The 19921-nt window shown below is 43.8% G+C and overlaps 2 protein-coding genes across 2 annotated transcripts in view; one reads left to right on the plus strand and one right to left on the minus strand.

Moving 5' to 3' along the window:
• Positions 1-7484, minus strand: part of cox8a (cytochrome c oxidase subunit 8A) — a 33132-nt gene extending 25648 nt beyond the window's left edge. The window contains exon 1 of the transcript XR_015126515.1: positions 7470-7484. The gene's annotated coding sequence lies outside the window, so the exon portion shown is untranslated. The remainder of the gene's footprint in view (positions 1-7469) is intronic.
• rrh (retinal pigment epithelium-derived rhodopsin homolog) overlaps positions 1-18002 on the plus strand; it is a 28482-nt gene extending 10480 nt beyond the window's left edge. Inside the window, exons 4-7 of the mRNA XM_086276012.1 lie at positions 10757-10910; positions 16553-16721; positions 17123-17301; positions 17498-18002. Coding sequence (XP_086132138.1) covers positions 10757-10910; positions 16553-16721; positions 17123-17301; positions 17498-17603 — 608 coding nt within the window. The 3' untranslated portion in view covers positions 17604-18002. The remainder of the gene's footprint in view (positions 1-10756; positions 10911-16552; positions 16722-17122; positions 17302-17497) is intronic.
• The last annotated feature ends 1919 nt before the right edge of the window (positions 18003-19921 follow it).

A 19921-nucleotide genomic window follows, 5' to 3' on the forward strand; every position in this document is an offset into this window, starting at 1 on the left:
ATTGAAGATGTTTTGAGGAAGTACAACCCAAATTTCAAAAAAGGTGGGACCTCTTATAAAATGTAGCAGGGAAAACAAAAACAAAGCGTTTCAAACACACACACACACACACACACACACACACACACACACACACACACACACATATATGTATATTCAAGGGAGAATCTCAGACCAGTTGACTGAGTTACCAGAAAACTTATCAAAGATGTGATCAGAATGTGTAATGGCAAAAGTGAGTTTTTAGGATTAGAAGAATGTCATCAGCATACAAACTGATTTTGTGATTATGTAATTTTTTTTTTGCTGTACCGCTAATCAGTTATTGTTCACTGGTGGCAACAATAGGGCAGATGGCAATAGTGGCATCCTGGTCTAATGTCTCTGTTTAAATTGAATGAGTTAGCTATTTGCTCTTTAGTGATTATGGATGCTGTTGGAGTGTTATATAGGATTTGGAACCAGAAGCCAAAATGTTTCTCTTTTCTAAATTCAAAATTGTTTGTGGTATACACAATGAAAAAAAATCAAACTTTTTCTACTCAGATTTGATGGTTTCTTTTGTTTTGTGTGCTTGTAGGTCAATTGTGTTAATTTATTATGTCTGAATTTTAAAATAACTGTAGGTCACAAAAGAAGAATGGAAAGAATGATGCCATACCAGACAAGATAAATATTTTTACTGATTAAATATAAGGGTAAAATGAAAAGTAATTTTACAGGCCCAGGATTACAGGCCCGTGGCATTGACCTCCCACATCATGAAGACCCTGGAAAGGCTCATCCTGGACCAGCTGCGACCCATAGTAAGACCACATCTGGATCCCCTTCAGTTCGCTTATCAGCCTCGTCTCGGAACTGAGGACGCCATCATCTACCTGCTCAATCGTGTCTACACCCATCTGGACCAGCCGGCGAGCACTGTGAGGGTCATGTTTTTTGACTTTTCCAGTGCTTTCAACACCATCAGGCCGACCCTCCTGGGTGATAAGTTAGCAGTGATGCAGGTGGATGCTTCTCTGGTGTCCTGGATTGTTGATTACCTGACAGGAAGACCACAATATGTACGTCTCCCACAGTGTGTGTCTGACGAGGTGATCAGCAACACAGGGGCACCACAGGGGACTGTCCTCTCCCCCTTCCTCTTCACCCTCTACACCACAGACTTCAGCCACTGCACAGAGACCTCCATCTTCAGAAGTTTTCTGATGACTCTGCGGTGGTTGGATGCATCAGCAGGGATGATGAGACAGAGTACCGGGCTGTGGTCGACTCCTTTGTCACGTGGTGTGAGCAGAATCATCTGCAGCTCAACGTGGCAAAGACCAAGGAACTGATCGTGGACTTCAGGAAGACCAGGAAACACTTGACCCCTGTTTCAATCCAGGGGGTCAGTGTTGACATTGTGGAGGACTATAAATACCTTGGAGTACACATTGACAATAAACTGGACTGGGCTAAAAACACCACAGCACTTTACAGGAAGGGCCAGAGTCGTCTCTATTTTTTGAGGCGACTGAGGTCCTTCAACATCTGCCAGAAAATGCTGAGGATTTTCTATGAGTCTGTGGTGGCCAGTGCGATCCTCTATGCTGTTGCATGCTGGGGGAGCAGGCTGAGGGTCGCAGATGCCAACAGACTTAATAAACTGATCCGTAAGGCCAGCAATGTTGTGGGGATGGAGCTGGACTCCCTCAAGGTGGTGTCGGAGAGGCGGATGCTGTCCAAGATAAAGACAATGTTGGATAACACCTCCCACCCACTCCATGACATGTTGGTCAGTCACAGGAGCTCGTTCAGTGAGAGACTGAGATTACCGAAAAGCACCACTGAACGACACAGGAAATCATTCCTGCCTGTGGCCATCTCCCTGTACAACGCATCCACTTAACACACTGTTTGCTGCTACAACTACACATGTTTCTTTTCCAAATATTTATTTATAAGTGACTTATGTATGTATGTATGTATATATATGTATATATTGTACTATTCTTAGTTAGCGTATTGTCTGTCTTGTCTTAATGTTGGTTTAAAATGGAGCACTGTAACAAAAAATAATTTCCCCCAGGGATCAATAAAGTATTCTGATTCTGATTCTGATTCTGAATTTAAAAAATGGCCAATTATACCCTAAACCAAAGAGGGTTTAATTCAATTCAGTATTTGGGTCAAGGTCAAGTTTATTTATGTGATATTCTGGATTAGGCTCTTAAAAGGATCAGGACAGAAGGACGTGGATAGGTGCCTTTATTGAACAGCAGGACATCACACACTAACTTGTTGTTTCTTAGCGGTGCAGAAAACTACCCTTTTTTGTTGTTATATATTGGTCAACCAAGAACTAGCCCTGTAACAGGCACTTCTGTATTTTACCACTGGGGGGCAACAATTCACTCTATTACATTCCTCCCCTTTTAGATTTGTAATTGAAGTAAGCAACCCTTTAAAGAATGTATTTCACTGCCCCCACCAAAAAGAAATATTCTGTGGCCCTTACGAACAATGAACAAATGTAGCCATTACTTCCATTATTAACTCTTCACTTCTAAAATAACTGGCAGTAAATAACTAAAACATAACTCTACATTTTCAAAGATTCAGTCTCTTTGGGGGAACTCTGCATCTCTCTGGGTATCTGCGTTCCACAGATGGGCTTTGGGTGGTTTCTGGGTTGGATACTGGTGGTTCATCGGTTGTCTGTTTAGGTGGTTCAGGAGGTAAGGAGTGTGATGTTAAAATCCCAGGTGGACTTGGTGGTATCTCTGGAACAACACTGTCCATAATCACTTCTGGCCGTCCCTCTGAAACCGGTGAAAATATAACTGGGGGTTTCTCCACAGTCTGTCTCCATGGTAACAGGTGATCCACATGTATTGTGCATGTTCTCTCTTGTATCAGGTAAGTAACACTTCCCGTTTTCTTCAGAACTGTTCCCTGAGTCCATTTTGTTTCCCCCCCCCCCCCCTGAAGTTTCGGATACGCACAGCGTCTCCCTCCGAAAAAACACGAACAGGTTGGGTTTTGTAATCATGGTGTCGCTTCTGCTCAGACTGTTTCTGTTCAATGTGAATCCGTTGCCAAACTCTCTCAGGCCACTTCCACGGATGGAGTGGTGCAACGGGTGGTGACTTCTGTACAGCCTGACAGACTGAGCAGCTTTGAACCAGTTCTTGTATATCACCATCACAGCCTGGCCACCACAGGTAACTGCGAGCGAGTGCTTTCATACGACAGATACCTGGATGTTCATGATGCAGGTCTTCCAGCACTTTCTGTTGGTAAACCGGTGGAATGATGACCCGTTGTCCCCAAAGAACACATCCTTGTTCTGCTGACAGCTCGTGTCTGCGTGTAAAGTAAGGCTTAAGTGATTCGTCTTGCATATAACTTGGCCACCCATTCATGGTGTAGCTCCAGACCTTGCTGAGGATTGGATCCTTCATGGTTGCTCTCTCAATGTCTTTAGCTACTATTGGTAGCTCTTCCACATGTGAGAAATAGAAGATACTTCCCTCAGCGGCAATGTTGTCTGGCGTATTCCGAGGTAGACGTGACAATGCATCTGCATTAGCATGTTCAGCTGATCTTCTATATTCAATGTCATAATTGTATGCCATTAGAATAAGAGCCCAGCGTTGCATTCTTAGTGCAGCGAGTGTTGGGACAGCTGACTTTGGCCCTAGTATAGCCAGCAGTGGCTTATGATCTGTTATGAGGGTGAATTTCCTTCCATACAGATATTTATGGAATTTCTTTACTCCAAAAATTATGGCAAGGGCCTCTTTTTCTATCTGGGCATACTTTCGCTCAGCTTCAGTTAATGCTCTTGATGCGAAAGCCACAGGCCTTTCCTCTCCATTTTCCATGACATGAGAGATGACTGCGCCCAATCCATAAGGTGATGCATCGCAGGCTAACTTCAATGGCAGATTTGTGCTGTAGTGCACCAACACTTTGTTCTGCAGCAGTAGACTTTTTGCATCCCTGAATGCTTTTGCACATTCCATGGTCCAAATCCATTTAGCATCTTTTCTCAACAGGTTATGCAAAGGCTGAAGAATGGTGGATGGATTTTCCAAAAATCGACTGTAGTAATTTAGAAGACCAAGAAAGGACTTCAGTTCAGTGACGTTTGTTGGTTCTGGTGCATTTGCTATGGCTGCTACCTTTTCCTCTAAAGGATGCAGACCATCCCTGTCAATACGATGTCCCAGGTACTCCACACTGCTCTGAAGAAAGTGGCACTTGGAAAGCTTCACTCTGACACCATGCTTCTCCAGACGTGTGAGTACTTCCTCCAACCTCTTCAAATGATCCCTTTCAGATGAAGCAGTGATGAGGATGTCATCCAAAAAGCAGGTGACATGCTCCATCCCCTGAAGGATTTGATCCATCACAGACTGGAAAAGAGCCGGAGCACTGGAAACACCATAGCTGAGGCGATTGTACTTATAGAGACCTTTGTGTGTGTTGATGACCAGATACTTCTCTGATTCTTCATCCAACTGTAGCTGCTGATAGGCATGAGAAAGGTCAAGTTTACTGAAGGATATTCCTCCAGCTAAAGTGGCAAACAAATCTTCAGTATTTGGAAGTGGATATCTTTCCTCTTCAACACACTGGTTGACACTGACTTTGTAGTCACCACATATCCTAATTGTTTTGTCTGCCTTTGGCACAGTAACAATAGGGGATGCCCACTCACTTTTCTCAACCTTTGAAATAACCTTCACCTTTTCCAATCTGTCCAGCTCCTTTTCCACAGCTTCTTTTAGTGCATAAGGAACTGGGCGAGCTTTACAGAAAATTGGTGTGGTGTTTGGTTTAGTGTGGATTCTAGCTTTAAATCCCTTTATGCAGCCTTGGTCATCTGAAAACATTGCCTGATGGCGCTGAATCACTTCTAGTACTCCTGGCTTTGCTTCTTTCTGCACCAGTACCTTGTGTACTGTGAAAATCTGTTTCCAGTTCAGCTGTAGTTTCTTTAACCAGTTTCGTCCAATCAGAGCTGGTCTGTCTCCCTGAACAACGATCAGTGGTAGGGTGATGTTTTGAGTCCCATACTGTACTGGTAACATAATATATCCACGCACAGCAATGTGTTGGCCTGAGTAGGACTTGAGCTTTAGCCCACTGGCTGGTTTTATAGGGAAATGAGTGAGATGCATCTGATAATACTTGTCTGATACCACCGACACTGCTGATCCTGTATCCAGCAGCATGGTGGTGTTCTTGCTCCCAAGCGCAACATCCACTGTGTATCCCTTCTCACTGGAGGTGATGGAGTACATTGAATAAACTCCAAAAAGTTCAGCTTCATCATTCCTACTTGAGCATTCATCCTCAGTTTCCAAATACTGAGTTTGCTGACTGAATTTTTTATTCCTGCAAGCACGTGCAATGTGTCCTATTTTTGCACAAACATGACACTTTTCGCTCTTAAATTTGCACTCACGTGCTGAATGCTTTCCACCACAACGATAACATGGTTGCTTCATTCCTGTGTCTTTTTTAGGTCCCTTCCAGTTCTTTGGCTTGTTATTGCCCTCTTGCCTGTTCTGTCCTTTCCATCCTTTGTTGAAAAAATTTGGAGCATTTGTCAAGGCATTTACGTGGTGAGGGTCCTGGCGTCCTGAGAACTCCATCGTATTTTTCGAAGCGAGTTCCATGGATACGGCAATCTCACATGCACGTGGAAATGTAAGATCCTTTTCCGATAGTAGCTTGCGCTGCACAGCATCAGAACGCAGCCCACTAACAAAACGATCCCTCAGGGCCTCATCCAAATATTGTCCAAAATCACATGTGGCTGACAACTGCCTCAGGGCGACAACATAGTCAGAAACTGCCTCCCCTTCTTTCTGGTTACGTTTCTGAAAACGAAAACGCTCAGCTATCACCACTGGAGTCGGCTTATAATGCGCACTTAACGCTCCAGTCAGCGCTGCATATCCCATGGTACTCGGTACCCTCGGAGACACAAGATTCTTTAGCAGCCTGTATGTATCTGCTCCGATCACAGAGAGAAACGTGCACACTTTCTTCTCATCGGAAACATCATTTGCCAACATCCATTGCTCCAACCGCTCCAAATATGACTCAAAATCTTCCTTCGATTCATTATACTCTTCAACACGACCCACATGCATCGCCATGTTAGCTCACCAAAAGCTGTTCCGCTGCAGCCGTGAAGAAAACGTCTTGATTTGTCTTTTTCTTTACATGTGAACACAACCCTCCTACAGCCTCTGTCACGCTGTGGAAATCTTTAGAATCCTCGTCGCCAGTTGTGATATTCTGGATTAGGCTCTTAAAAGGATCAGGACAGAAGGACGTGGATAGGTGCCTTTATTGAACAGCAGGACATCACACACTAACTTGTTGTTTCTTAGCGGTGCAGAAAACTACCCTTTTTTGTTGTTATATATTGGTCAACCAAGAACTAGCCCTGTAACAGGCACTTCTGTATTTTACCACTGGGGGGCAACAATTCACTCTATTACAATTTATATAGCACTTTTCCAAACAGTCTTAACAATGTAAACAGGGAGCCAATGAAGAGAAGGCAGTATGGGAAAGATATGCTCCATCTTTGTAGTCCCTGTCAGTACTGTTGCTGCAGCATTTTAGGTTAACTGGAGGCTTTTAAAGGAGTTTTTAAGACAGTCTGATAAAAATGAATTACAATCGTCCAGCCTGTAAGAAATAAATGCATGAACTAGTTTTTCAGCAGAGCCCTGGCTTTTTGTCAGCCTGGCTACAGGCTGCTGACAAGAAACCTAGAGTTGTTTTTATTTTTTCAATAAGTGAGGAAAAGTGAGATGCTCTTGCTTTGCGAAAAGCTCTGTCTTTTTTCTTTCTTTCTTTTTTACTTTTTTTCCTATAAAACAAACTATTCTTACAGGCTAAAAAATGATCTTCTAAATTAGTGAATTGTTTCATCTTATAACTTCAGCTTATGAACTGGTGCACGTTTAAGAGTTATACCACAGAGTCAAGTAATTCTGATTTGAGGTTTTCGTTTTCAGTTTGGGTATCCAGAGTTGTATGCAGTGAAGATGTAATTAGGGATGGGTATTGATAAGATTTTAACGATTCCGATTCCATTTTCGATTCTGTTTAACGATTCGATTCCTTATCGATTCTCTTATTGATTCTTTTTTTTTTTTTAAAGGAGAACACTAAAGTCGATTAGCTTAGAACTGTGTTTTATATCTTCTCTTTGAACAAGATAGAAATTTAGGAGTAACATGGCCTTACAAACCCAACAGTGAGATCTAAAGAGAGCCACAGCCTACGGCTCTTCAATGGGGTTTCACAGGGTCCCCAGGAAAAAAAATTTATATGTAAAATAATAAAATAAATATTCTCCTGTAGCAATAACAAAGTTTAACATAAATTATTCTGTAGCAATTACACAAGAATATCCAGTAATGTCCTGCCTACAATTAAACACATTCACTTACCAAAGTGAAATCGGGGGCATCTGCTGTGGCAAATGGGTGGAAGCCTTTGACCACAAACTTAGACACTGCTCGGTGACATTCGTCTATCCTGGCCTGAAAGGAGACGCTACCGGTAGACTGCAGCGAGAACTGCCAGCATCTGAGCCAGACTCTGTCTGTCTCATCATGGTCACTAAATGCAACGCACAGTAATAGCAGGTTTTGTAATAAGGTAAATCGCGCTAACATAATATGCAATGCTAATTGATTAGTTACCTGCAGTATTAACGGGAGAGGACGTGGAAACGCTACCGCTGCTGCTGGGTTGAGCTTCGCTAGTCCGGAGCGGATCAAAAACACGACATTCGTTGAAAGCAATCGCGTGTTTTTTGAGCAAATGCTTTTGCATGTTCATAGTGTTTCCTCCCTTTGATGAAATCTCTACTTTGCAAGTATTGCACGTTGCCCTGTTGTCATCCTTTCTCATAAAGTGTAACCAAACTTTTGAGCGTTTGTGCCGCTCAGGCGCCGTGTTTCCTACTGGGTAAAAGACGCTACTCAACGTGATGACGTCATTCGGGGCGACTGGAATCGATAAGGGAATCGTTTTTAAAAGTGGCAAACGATTCCAAGGAATTGAAACAGTGGGAACCGGTTCTCAACAAGAACCGGTTTTCGATACCCATCCCTAGATGTAATACTATTAACAAGATAATCGACCTCAATGTGACTAGAATGGCTTAGTTACAGCACTTTCAGAAAGACATGTACTCTAATAATCGTGTTAACCACTGCTTTGTAATCTGTTGTGGTATATTTAAATGTTAATAAGAAATGATCTGAAAAAGAGGGTTTTTTGTTTTAGGAAATACTGTTAGTTCAGTTTCTATGCCAATATGTCAGAACGAGATCTAAAGTGCAATTAAAGTGGTGGGTGGGTTTGACGGCGTTGTAACGATAGAAATGGTAATTAGTTAGATTAGTCGTTACTGAAAAGTAACGCCGTTAGTAACGCCGTTACTTGTAATGCTAACTGAAGTCTGCAGTGTACAGGGTGATGAGGAAAGGGGCGAGCACTGTTCCTTGTGGGGCCCCCTTGCTACAGACTACCACCTCAGACACACAGGCCCACAGCCTCAGGTAGTCAATAATCCACTAGGATAGCTGATGGTCTACTCTCCCTGCAGCTTCCCCATTAGCACTGAGGGCTGGATTGTGTTGAAGGCACTGGAGAAATCAAAAAACATGACTCTCACAGTGCACCTAGTGCCCTCCAGATGAGAGAAGGCCCGATGCAGCAGCATCATCCACCCTGATGTTCAGCTGGTAGGCAAACTGCAGTGGGTCTAGGTCTCTCCTGACTAGTGGGTGAAGGTGGTGAAGTATGATCCTCTCCATGGTCTTCATCAGGCGTGAAGTCAGTGCAACAGGTCTGAATTGTTTTGGCTCTTATTTCTTAAACCCAGCTTCAGAGACAGTGTTGCATCTATGTCAGTTCTTGAGAGCAGGGCTCATGATGTAAATTAGCTTTTATATGTTTAGTGTTTCATGTCCTCTTTAAAGGATATACAGGGAGTTGGGCGGGTGTCCCCCACCTCTTGGGAAAGAAACTGTGTTTGGCACAACCAAGCATTCAGACCATAATTCAGTTTGCTACAACTTCTGGACGGGTTTTTGTTTTTGTTTTTGTTGTTGTTTAAAACAATATCAGCAGTATGCAGTTTAGCAGACTGCTGATATATTCTATAAAGAGTATATGCATGTAGGCGCAGATAGTGACGTTTCAGTTCCAGTGTTTCCCTTAGTGTGTGTAGGTGTATATCTAACGTTTGTATTAGTTGTTTTATTTTGGTGCTTTGGTGTCTGTGGTGCTTTGCATTTCATTATAGCTCCTCCTAGTCTCATTACCTAGTTTCTGTTCACCTGTTCACCCCAGTTGTGTTCATGTTCTCTAATTGCCCTCAAGTGTCTGTTTTTGCTCCCTGTGTCTTCCCTGCCCACATTATTAGATTCCTGTATGGACCGTGTTATTAGGATTTTGGACTCTTCTGCCAGTTGAATAAAGGTACATGTCAGATTATTCAGTTGCCTTAAGAATCTGCATTTGGCTACTCCTTATGCAGAGCTATGATTGGTGCCTTGTGAAATGACAAATGTAACAAAGAGCCAGGATACTTGAGCAGCTAGAATTCTACATTGGACCACCACATTGGACTATTAGAAATGACATTATGACCACTCACAGGTAAAGTTAATAATACAAATTATCTGTTCATCATGGCTCCTGTTAGTGGGTGGGACATATTAGGGAAAATGTTTTTCTTCAAACGTCATGTGTGAGAACTAGGGAAAATGGACAACTGCAAGGTTTTGTTTATTTATTTATATTTATCACCATCACCTCCGTCATCAAGAAAGCCCAGCAGAGGATGTACTTTCTGAGGCAGCTGAAGAAATTCAACCTGCCAACACGGACGATGATGCAATTCTACACTGCAATCATCGAGTCCATCCTCACCTCCTCCATCACCGTGTGGTACGCTGGAGCCACTATCAGGGACAAACAGAGACTGCAGCGTGTTGTGCGCTCTGCTGAGAAGGTGATTGGCTGCAGACTCCCATCTCTGCAGGACCTGTACACCTCCAGGACACTGGGGCGTGCAGCCCGGATCTCAGCTGACCCTTCTCACCCTGGACACAGTCTGTTTGACCTGCTCCCCTCAGGCAGGAGGCTCCGGTCCATTCGCACCAGAACCTCTCGCCATAAGAACAGTTTCTTCCCCTCTGCTGTTGGACACATGAACAATAACCGTATGACTGTTCCCACCACTAACACATGACCCTACGCTGTGTCACTGCATCATTCCATGTTTGGCACTGATCACCACCTGCACTCATGTATATATCATGTATATATCTATCTACTTAGCACTTTTAATTCTTATTCTCATTTTTATTTTCATGTCTATTTAAGCTTAATTTATAACAGTATGTTTGCACTGAAGCATCGCAGCGATTTCCTAATGTTGTAAACCTGCTCAACATTTGGCAATAAAACCCTTTCTGATTCTGATTCTGATATTTATGCACTATCCCAGCTTTTGTGGAATTGTGGTTGTACTTAAAAATCAACAGTTTGCTAATCTCTATTAAACATTTATTCAACTATCTGCAGCCTAAAAAAGTGCTTACTTTCTTAGTTATGGAGCGATTGTAGCGCTAACTACAATCGCTCATTAAATTCAAAATGACTTTATTGTCGCACTTTCCTGACCTTCATTTTTTCTATACATCATTTCTCTCTCCAGGTGAGAAAATGACGGTACGATCATACAGTCTTCTTATTCTGGCAGCATGGCTGAATGCTGTGTTCTGGTGCTCCATGCCAATTGTTGGCTGGGCTGGCTATGCCCCTGACCCCACTGGAGCTACATGTACCATCAACTGGAGACAGAATGATGCGTGAGTCTTTAAGGGATAATGTACTTGATATTTTGGATAAAAAGCTACTAAAAAAGAGTTTGAACAGATATTTGCCTCTCCATTAGCTCAGGTTTTTTTTCAATAGCCCAAACAGTCCACCCAATTAAAGCCATTGGTGTTTCTACTATCACAAGATGCAAAGGTAATGTTTTGGTGATTTGACACTATATAGCGGTTTTGCACATAACATCATGCACACGTTGCTCAACAACTGTCTGCCATATTGGATAAGTGGTAGCGGTCACGTAAATTCACTGATACATAGTATACATAGAAATTATCACTATTTCCCCCCTCATAATGCCTATATTCTGCTGCATGATTGGGTGCAGCAATGATCAAGGACAGAAATCCCAGGTCAGGCTTGCAGGCAGGTGCATCATCTTTAGCCTCAAATTCTGGAGGCTTAAACTGCACTCTGTTGGGTCAAGCATTGTCATCTTGTAGACTACAGTTTTGTCCTAGACTGTGGAGATATGGGAATGTCACTGGTTGCAGAATCTTATTTTAAGATCTCACTCCACTGAAATGGCCTCCAGTAACGACAAAAGCTTTCAGCCTTTTGGTTAAGCAATTACCATAGCATTTTCTGTGTCCACAATTTGACCCTACAGTCCAGACGCAGTAGGCCAAAACTGTACCACTGAACATGATGTTTCTCCACATGTTCAGCTTACAGTACACATGTTGTCAGCACCAGCATAAACAGGTCTGATTGTGAAGGGCCTCCTGGGCGTCACATGAGACTGGAGATTGACTGTATGCTGTCTTTTAAGTGGTGACAGGTTAAGGAAACTGTCTTTTTTGGTCTCATCTTCTTGGGATGCCCACTTTGTGGCCTGTCTGACATTTCCCTTTAAATGGAACTTGACCTTTAATTTGGAGATGGTGCTAGGGCTCACTCCTAAATAATGCTCCAGCTTGGTTTTCCGGCATTCCAACTTGGCCTGGCACATGGCCTATCCAGATCAGTCAAATATGGTTATGTTTGGAACAGACACTAACTATATGCTGACAGCGAAACAACTAGTAACTCAGTGTTCCAACATTCGGAAGAAGGGACTACTCTCACGAGGTACAACACACATGCTATGGCAAGGGGGAGCCAGGACGACAGGTCAGGGAGGAGATGTCATCATCATCACCCACACCAGAGATTGGGTACCAAGAGGAAGGATCTTTGAGTGCGAGAAGAACTGACCTGAAAGATAGGATCATGGTAAAGCTTGAAACCTGGATCCTCCGTAGCCGGTTACCAAGATTAAGTGAAGTACCCTCAGAAGAGCTACTAGATGATGCAAATGGAGCACTACGGAAGATACTTACCGACACCATTACCAAGAGTAACCAGATGATCTATACTACGGCAGCAGTGCTCAGTGAGAAGCTTGGCTACAAGTTAAAAGTACCCTTCATGGGGAAGGAGACTAGAGGCCAAGATCAAAGCTGCAGAAAGGTGCAACAAAGAAGGTGCCGAAGAAGTACAGCAAGCTGTACATACCTGAGGCCTTGGAAAATGCCGGCGAAAAAACTCACAGCCTTGGCCAGCTACTTGAAGAGATACTCCAGGGAGATCGAAGGCAGGAGAATAAACCTGCTGTTCTCCACAGAACCAGCCAAGGTGTACTCACAGTGGCAGAGGAACAATATGAGAACATCACCACCAAGACTGGAGATGGAGCAATACTGCAAGAGCATATGGGAGAAGGACACAACCCATAACGGCAATGCTCAGTAGCTAGTGGATCTGAGGGCAGACTACAGCTACCTCCGGTGAATAGGGTCCAGTAACCATCACAGTAGCAGACATCCAAGACAGGGTCTCCAGTATGAAGAGTTGGACAGCACCAGGCCCCGACATGGTTCACGCCTACTGGCTGAAGAAACTGACTGCACTCCACAAGCGCCTGGCAGCACAAATGAACCAGCTGCTAGTTGACGAAAGACACCCAGAATGGCTAACAGAAGGCCTGACAGTCCTGATCCTCAAGGACCCCCGGAAGGGACCGGTTCCGTCCAACCACCGGCCAATAACCGCAAGACAGCTCGTGTCAGGTGTCATAGTGGCTAAGATGAATAAGTACATGGCTCAATACACGAGTGGGGCACAGAAAGGCGTTGGAAACAATACCAGAGGAGCGAAACCCCAGCCACTGGTAGACAGAGCAGTCGCCTGAGAGTGCAAGACTAGGCTGACCAACCTGGATTGATTACAAGAAGGCCTTTGACTGGATGCCCCACACCTGGATCCTTAAGTGCCCAGAATTGTACAAGATCACCAGGACCCTAAGAGCCTTGATCAGCAACTCAATGGGGATGTGACACACAACACTAGAGGCCAACTACAAGTCCATAGCACAGGTCGCCATCAAGTGCGGGATGTACCAAGGAGATGCTCTGTCCTGTTAAATATCGACACTTCACCAAGTTTTTGTGATTCCTCAAAGCCATCTGATGGAAGACAACACACTGCTCAATAGACCATTTTACACTTCCGGAAGGGAGATGCGTCCTGCATGACATGCTGCTGCGAATCTCGAAATGCCTAACAATTTTATTACAGGCTGTCCCACTCTAGTCTAAACAACAGTGTTACACAAGCATTAAGTAGTCACGTTGCATAGCGTACTCAGAGGTTTTTGTCCATTAGCTGCAAAACATCTTTTCTCAGCTCCGGCGAGGCTGTGACCTTGCCTTACTCCCTTCTAGTAAATTTCCACTGGCAGATGGTTCCATGTTATCAGCTTCTGCAGACAAACGTGGGTGAGAGTCTCCAACATTCTACCACTAAAGGACATGTAGTCTAATGCCTTTATTACCAGGGCCATGCCCATTCAATACTACACTATATAATTATATGACACTTATTAATATAAGCATTGAGACACTTCAGATATTTTCTTCTTAACAGTCCCCACTGCTGTTCTACCTAGGCCTGAATCTTCTCAGTGAAATCAGTGACAGGACTGACTATGGATACCAACTACAGAATGGAGCAATTGTCAGCCACCTCCTCTACATGCATGACATCAAGCTGTATGCCAAGAGTGAACTAGACATTGATTCACTGATCCACACCACCAGGATATACAGCAATGATATCATTCGGACTGGAGAAGTATAGTCGGATGATAACAAAGAGAGGAAAGGTACCTGATCAAGTACCTTGCTGGGATAATAAGCCAGCCAAAGAAGGAGATAGTAGCCCCTGACATCAAGACCAGGAAGCCCTGACCATGAATGGTTCCAGTCCAGCACCCTGAGGCTGTACACTAAGCGGAGAGAAGGAAGCCAGAGACTGTGAGTGTCAGCACCACAGTCCAGGATGAGATAACAAACATCCATGAATCCAGTAAGATGGCCCCAACCAACCGCATGTTCAGTGAATACCTCAGGCAGCAGAAACCCAAGAAAGAGGAGGAAGAGGAGGAATGATCATGGAAGAATAGGCCCCTGCACGGTATGTACCGCCGGCAGATAGAGGAGACATTGAGAAGTTGACAAAGCTGGATTGAAAGACAGTGCAGTGGCACTAATCATGGAAGCACAGGAACAAGTTCTGAGCACAAGATCTATAGAGGCTGGGGTCTACCACACCAGGCAAGACTCCAGGTGCAGGCTGTGTAAAGATGCCCCTGAGACATAACAGCAGGGTACAAGATGCCAGCAGGCAGGGCATACATGGAACGCCATAACCAAGTGGCCAACATAGTGTACAGAAACATCTGTGTTGAGTATGGCCTGGAAGTCCCGAGGTCTAAATGGCAGATGCCCCCTAGAGTGGTTGAGAATGACCGAGCTAAAATCCTGTGGGACTTCTTGATACAGATGGGCAAAATGGTGATGGCTAACCAACCAGACATAGTAGTGGTGGACAAGCAGAGGAAGACGGCGTAGTGATAGAAGTAGCAATACCGAATGACACCAACATCAGGAAGAAGAAACACGAGAAGCTGGAGAAGCACCAAGGGCTCAGAGAAGAGCTCGTGAAGATGCGGAAGGTGAAGGGGACAGTGGTCCCAGTGGTAATCAGAGTGCTCGGTGCAGTGACCCCCAAGCTAGGCAAGTGGCTCCAGCAGATCCTAGAAACAACTACCAACATCTCCCTCCAGAAGAGCGCAGTTCTAGGAACAGCAACACTGCGCAAGACCCTCAAGCTCCAGGCCTCTGGTAGAGGACGTGAGCTTGAATGATAGACAGCCCAACACAGACAGAATTTAAATGCATTTCACAGCTCTGTTGAAGAAGCTGTCTCTCAGTCTGGTGGTGCATGTTTGTATGTTTCTGTACTGCTTTCCAGAGAAGAAAGCAGTATACATAGTCCTTTGCCAAGGTGGCAAGAAGGCCAGATGTATCGCTGCAGACACCACCGTCTGCAGCGATACATCTGGCCTTCTTCTGGATTCATCCAGCATATACCAAGTCCAGATGTGGGAGTGGACTTTCCACAATCCCCTGTGCTGTTTTCACCTCCCAGGCCAGTTTTTCTGTCTTGTGCTGTGCTACTGCCATACCATACAGTTATACTAAGATAGAAGGTGCTTTCTATTGTGGCTCTGTAGAAATTCACAAGCAGCCAAGAAGAGCGTGTGATCCATTTTAGCTCCCCGAGGAAGAAGTACCTTTGTTGGGCTTTCTTCACCAGGTGTGATGTGTTCAGCGACCAGCTCAGGTTAGATGTTATGTGGAGACCCAGGACCTTGATGCTGTTGTTATCTAAGAACCACTGTGTCAGGTGTTGGATCTCCTCTCTATAGTGAGTCTCATCATTGTCTGATATGAGACCCACCACAGTGGTATCATCCAAAAAGTTAATGACTATGTTAGTGAAATTAATGGCAGAACAATCGTGAGTGAACAGAATGAATAAGGCTGGACTGAGCACACAACCCTGTGGTGTGCCTCTGTTCAAGACCAGTGTGGAAGATGTCCAGCTCTCTATTCTCATCATCTGAGGCCTGTTCGAGAGGAAGTCCCTGATCCAGTGGCACAGCGATGTTGGCACACCCAGGTTATAAGGCTTCAGAACCAACATCGTAGTATAAGAGCTGGAATGTTCGAAGTGGGTCAGGGCTCAGTACAGTGCTAATGCGACGGCATCCTCTGATGCATCCTTTTCAGGAAAATCCTGTCAGTTGGTCAGTGCATGCTTTCAAAGTCCTGCCTTCCTCCTTATCTGGTCCTGTAGCTCTGTTGGTGTTAATCCTCCTCAGGGTGGAACTCACTTGGTTTAGATGAGGGATGATGCTCGTTAGCTCCCTTATATAGCAAAAAGTTCTTTACACCGTGCATCATGATCATCATGCAGCCTGCTGTACCATTTGCTCTCGTCACCTGTAGGCTGCCCTACCTTTTTCACCTTTTGCATCAACAGGTGACCTTACTAAACTGAACCATGACACAAAAAATAATCAGGAAGGGGGCAAATAGTTTTTCTCTGAACTGTTTATTTTTTTCACTTACATTGTAAGCATGTTTGCATTCAATATAACGGAATTTGAATATTATGATTTAAAACCCTGTTTAAAATGTTAATATGTCATTGCTTAGCTGAGATAAAACAAATCTAGCATGTCTTGGTATGAGAATGCTTTATAACTATCTGTGTTTTTCTTTCCCAGGTCTTTTATTTCTTATACTATGGCAGTGATTGCTGTGAACTTTGTGGTTCCTCTGTGTGTCATGTTTTACTGCTACTACAGTGTGACAGTCACTGTCAGGAGATACAAAGCAAGCAACTGCCTGGACTGCATTAACATGGATTGGTCTGATCAAATGGATGTCACCAAGGTGAAACTGGGCCACAGTTTTAGGCTTTGTTTGTTAATGCCACATGCATCTGTATTTATCAAATGCATGTTTAAACAGAGAAGAATACTTCTGGTCGAAATTAGTTTTTTTTTTTAAACAAATATCCAATCTATGTTGTTCAATATGACAACATTACCGTTGACACTTTTTCCGAGTTTGGTAGGCTAACCATTTTGTTTTACCATGGTTATTTATAGCTTTAGTTCAGACCACAGTGTTCTACAAAATTGGAAAGTAATTTAGTTCTATATAATAAACATGAAATTCAGGAAAAATATAGACTCCCGTGTGGTTTGTGGTCCACATGGGATACATAATTTATACTACATGGAGTAAATTTGCATGTTTTATATAATGTTGTTGTTGTTTGTTGCTGACAGATGTCAATTGTAATGATTGTCATGTTCCTGGTTGCCTGGTCTCCATACTCCATGGTGTGTCTGTGGGCATCGTTTAGTGACCCAAAGACTATCCCTGCCCCAATGGCTATTATTGCTCCACTCTTTGCCAAGTCCTCCACCTTTTATAATCCCTGTATTTACGTCATTGCCAACAAAAAGTGAGTGTTCTCTCTTAAGTATGCTATGACAATAGTTAATATTTCTGTGCCAATAAACTTTTGCATAAGAAACCAATATGTGGGATAAAGTGGGATATTTCTGTGTCACATTAACATTTTTATATACTGTGTACTTCTGTCTGTAGTGTGTAGTGATGGTGGTGTGTAGAAGGACTTAAATCGCCTTTTCTTGCAGGTTCAGAAGAGCCATTACAGGCATGATTCGGTGTCAAACAAGACAGCGAGTCACCATCAATACCCAAGTTCCCATGACAATTTCCCAACAACCTCTGACCCAGTGAGATGATATTGCATTCAGCATGATGTCACATTAATATTAAAATAACTTGGCATTAAAACGCTGTGTAGAAAAATGCAATAATGACACCAATGAGTGACGGTGCTTCCACTGTCACCTCAGCAAATATTTTGTCTCCCTTAGTTTCACAAAATGTAACCTACAAAGTCTTTAGAAGGGTGAGAGCCATAGATGAGCTGCTTAGGCTGGGCCCTTAAAAGCACATGGGTCTAATGGGCTAAGCCATTTTTTTAAAGATTGCAGCTTCCACTATCAAACACCCATGCTGATGTTTTTCTGATAGCTTGATTGAAAAGCAGCTGTAGTGTTTCCTTCTTCTCCTTTATTGGGACTGTTATAGGGCCATCGGTCTCTACTGTCCCTTCTATCAAAAGTCTTAAGAAACCTGTGAATAAACACTTAAAAAATAAAGAAAAAACAACGTTTGTATTGTATTCATGCCTTATTTTTTTGTCTGGTCTCTCATATGTTTGCAGGTACACTTAGCTTGACTACATGGCCCATATTATTTTTTATGCTATATATAAATTACATGAATATGAAAAAAAAATCATGTTTTTCTTAACAATGTAGGTCTTTATTCTTATGATGAAGTACTTCTTGGGTGCATCTCTGGAGTACACCAAGTCTTTTCTACTCTTTCATATACATGACGATGCCCCCCTCCCCATTTCTCCCACATTCTTACTCTGTCCTGGTGTGAATATGTGTGATGGGGTACAACCTACCCTCCTGTGGATGGTGTGACTTAATGTAAACATAATGTGCACTTTATTAATCCCCATAGGAAAATTAAAATGGCCTTTACTAGTCCCTAAGGACCCCAAAGCGCTTTACACTACATCCAGTCATCCACCCATTCACACACACACTGGTGATGGCAGCTACATTGTAGCCACAGCCACCCTGGGGCGCACTGACAGAGGCGAGGCCACCGGGCCCTCTGACCACCACCAGTAGGCAACGGGTGAAGTGTCTTGCCCAAGGATACAACAACCGAGACTGTCCAAGCCGGGGATCGAACCGGCAACCTTCCGATTACAAGGCAAACTCCCAACTCTTGAGCCACGATCACTTTGATTACTCCTCTGCATTTAACCCATTCACTCAGAGGGCAGGCAGGCAGCCACCAATCCAGTGCCCGGGGTGCAGGACCTTACTCAGGGTGGGCGTTCAGTGGATTCGAACCACAGACTTTCCAATCATGGTTTGGCCACTATACCTACTGAGCTTGGGGCAGGGATACCTTGTAATTAAACCCAGTGGTATTCCAGCAGATCCCTCAGGTCAGATTCAGGTCACCTGAAAAAGAGGATTGTTGTTCCTTCAGCGGTCGATTACCAAGACCATGTGAAGTACCCTCTGAAAGTGAATACAGCATTATTGTCCCTGCAACACCACAGCAACAGTTATCCTTGAGACGCTTGGCAACAAGTTAAAATGCCACAGGGAGATGTACCCTCCATGGGGAACGACGTTATAGGCCAAGATCAAGGCACCATGGAGTTTGCTCCTTATTGGAACTGCAGAAAGGTATGAAAATGGAGAAAGGGGTTCAAGTAACAAGTAACAAAAAGATTCCTTAGAAACTGCCACGCAAAGACTCACAGCCTTCGCTAACCGCTTGAGGAGTATACCAGAGAGATAAAGCCCAGAGAACAAACCAGTTGTTTTTTCACTGAGCCATTCAAGATATACTCTCAGTAGTAGGTGAGCAATATGAGAAGAGGCCTAGAGATCGCTTCTACAGTAGTCAAAGGAGCTTGCAAAGAAAAGCGTCTGGACTTCTTTAAGTTGCTTGAAGACGTTTCACCTCTCATCCGAGAAGCTTCTTCAGTTCTAAGGTCAAATGGTGGAGAGTCCCAGATATAAACCTAGTGGGAGTGACCCCCCACAGAGGGACTCTCCACCATTTGACCTTAGAACTGAAGAAGCTTCTCGGATGAGAGGTGAAACGTCTTCAAGCAACTTAAAGAAGTCCAGACGCTTTTCTTTGCAAGCTCCTTTGACTACGATGACCTGGATGACTGAGAACCTTCACAGACGTATTGTTCTACAGTAGTGTAAAGTCTACAGTGACTGTAGACAGTTACGTCTTTTCACGATGGCCTATGGGCCAATAGGAGCGCTGAATCCCACTGTAGACCAAGAGCACCTGGCTGCAGACACTGTGGAGCTCCACAGAAACCGGAAACACTCCACCTCCACACTAGGTGGAAACACATGACTTCAAATTTGAACAGAGTTACATTGCACCAGCTGTGCCTCAATACACAGTGTACACAGTGCATATAAAAAGTT

This window comes from Aulonocara sp. 'chitande type north' Nkhata Bay, linkage group LG19 (assembly GCF_057382095.1).
Source record: "Aulonocara sp. 'chitande type north' Nkhata Bay isolate Kocher_YH1m ecotype deep benthic linkage group LG19, A_spYH_male_GT1.1, whole genome shotgun sequence".
Taxonomy (NCBI): Eukaryota; Metazoa; Chordata; class Actinopteri; order Cichliformes; family Cichlidae; genus Aulonocara; species Aulonocara sp. 'chitande type north' Nkhata Bay.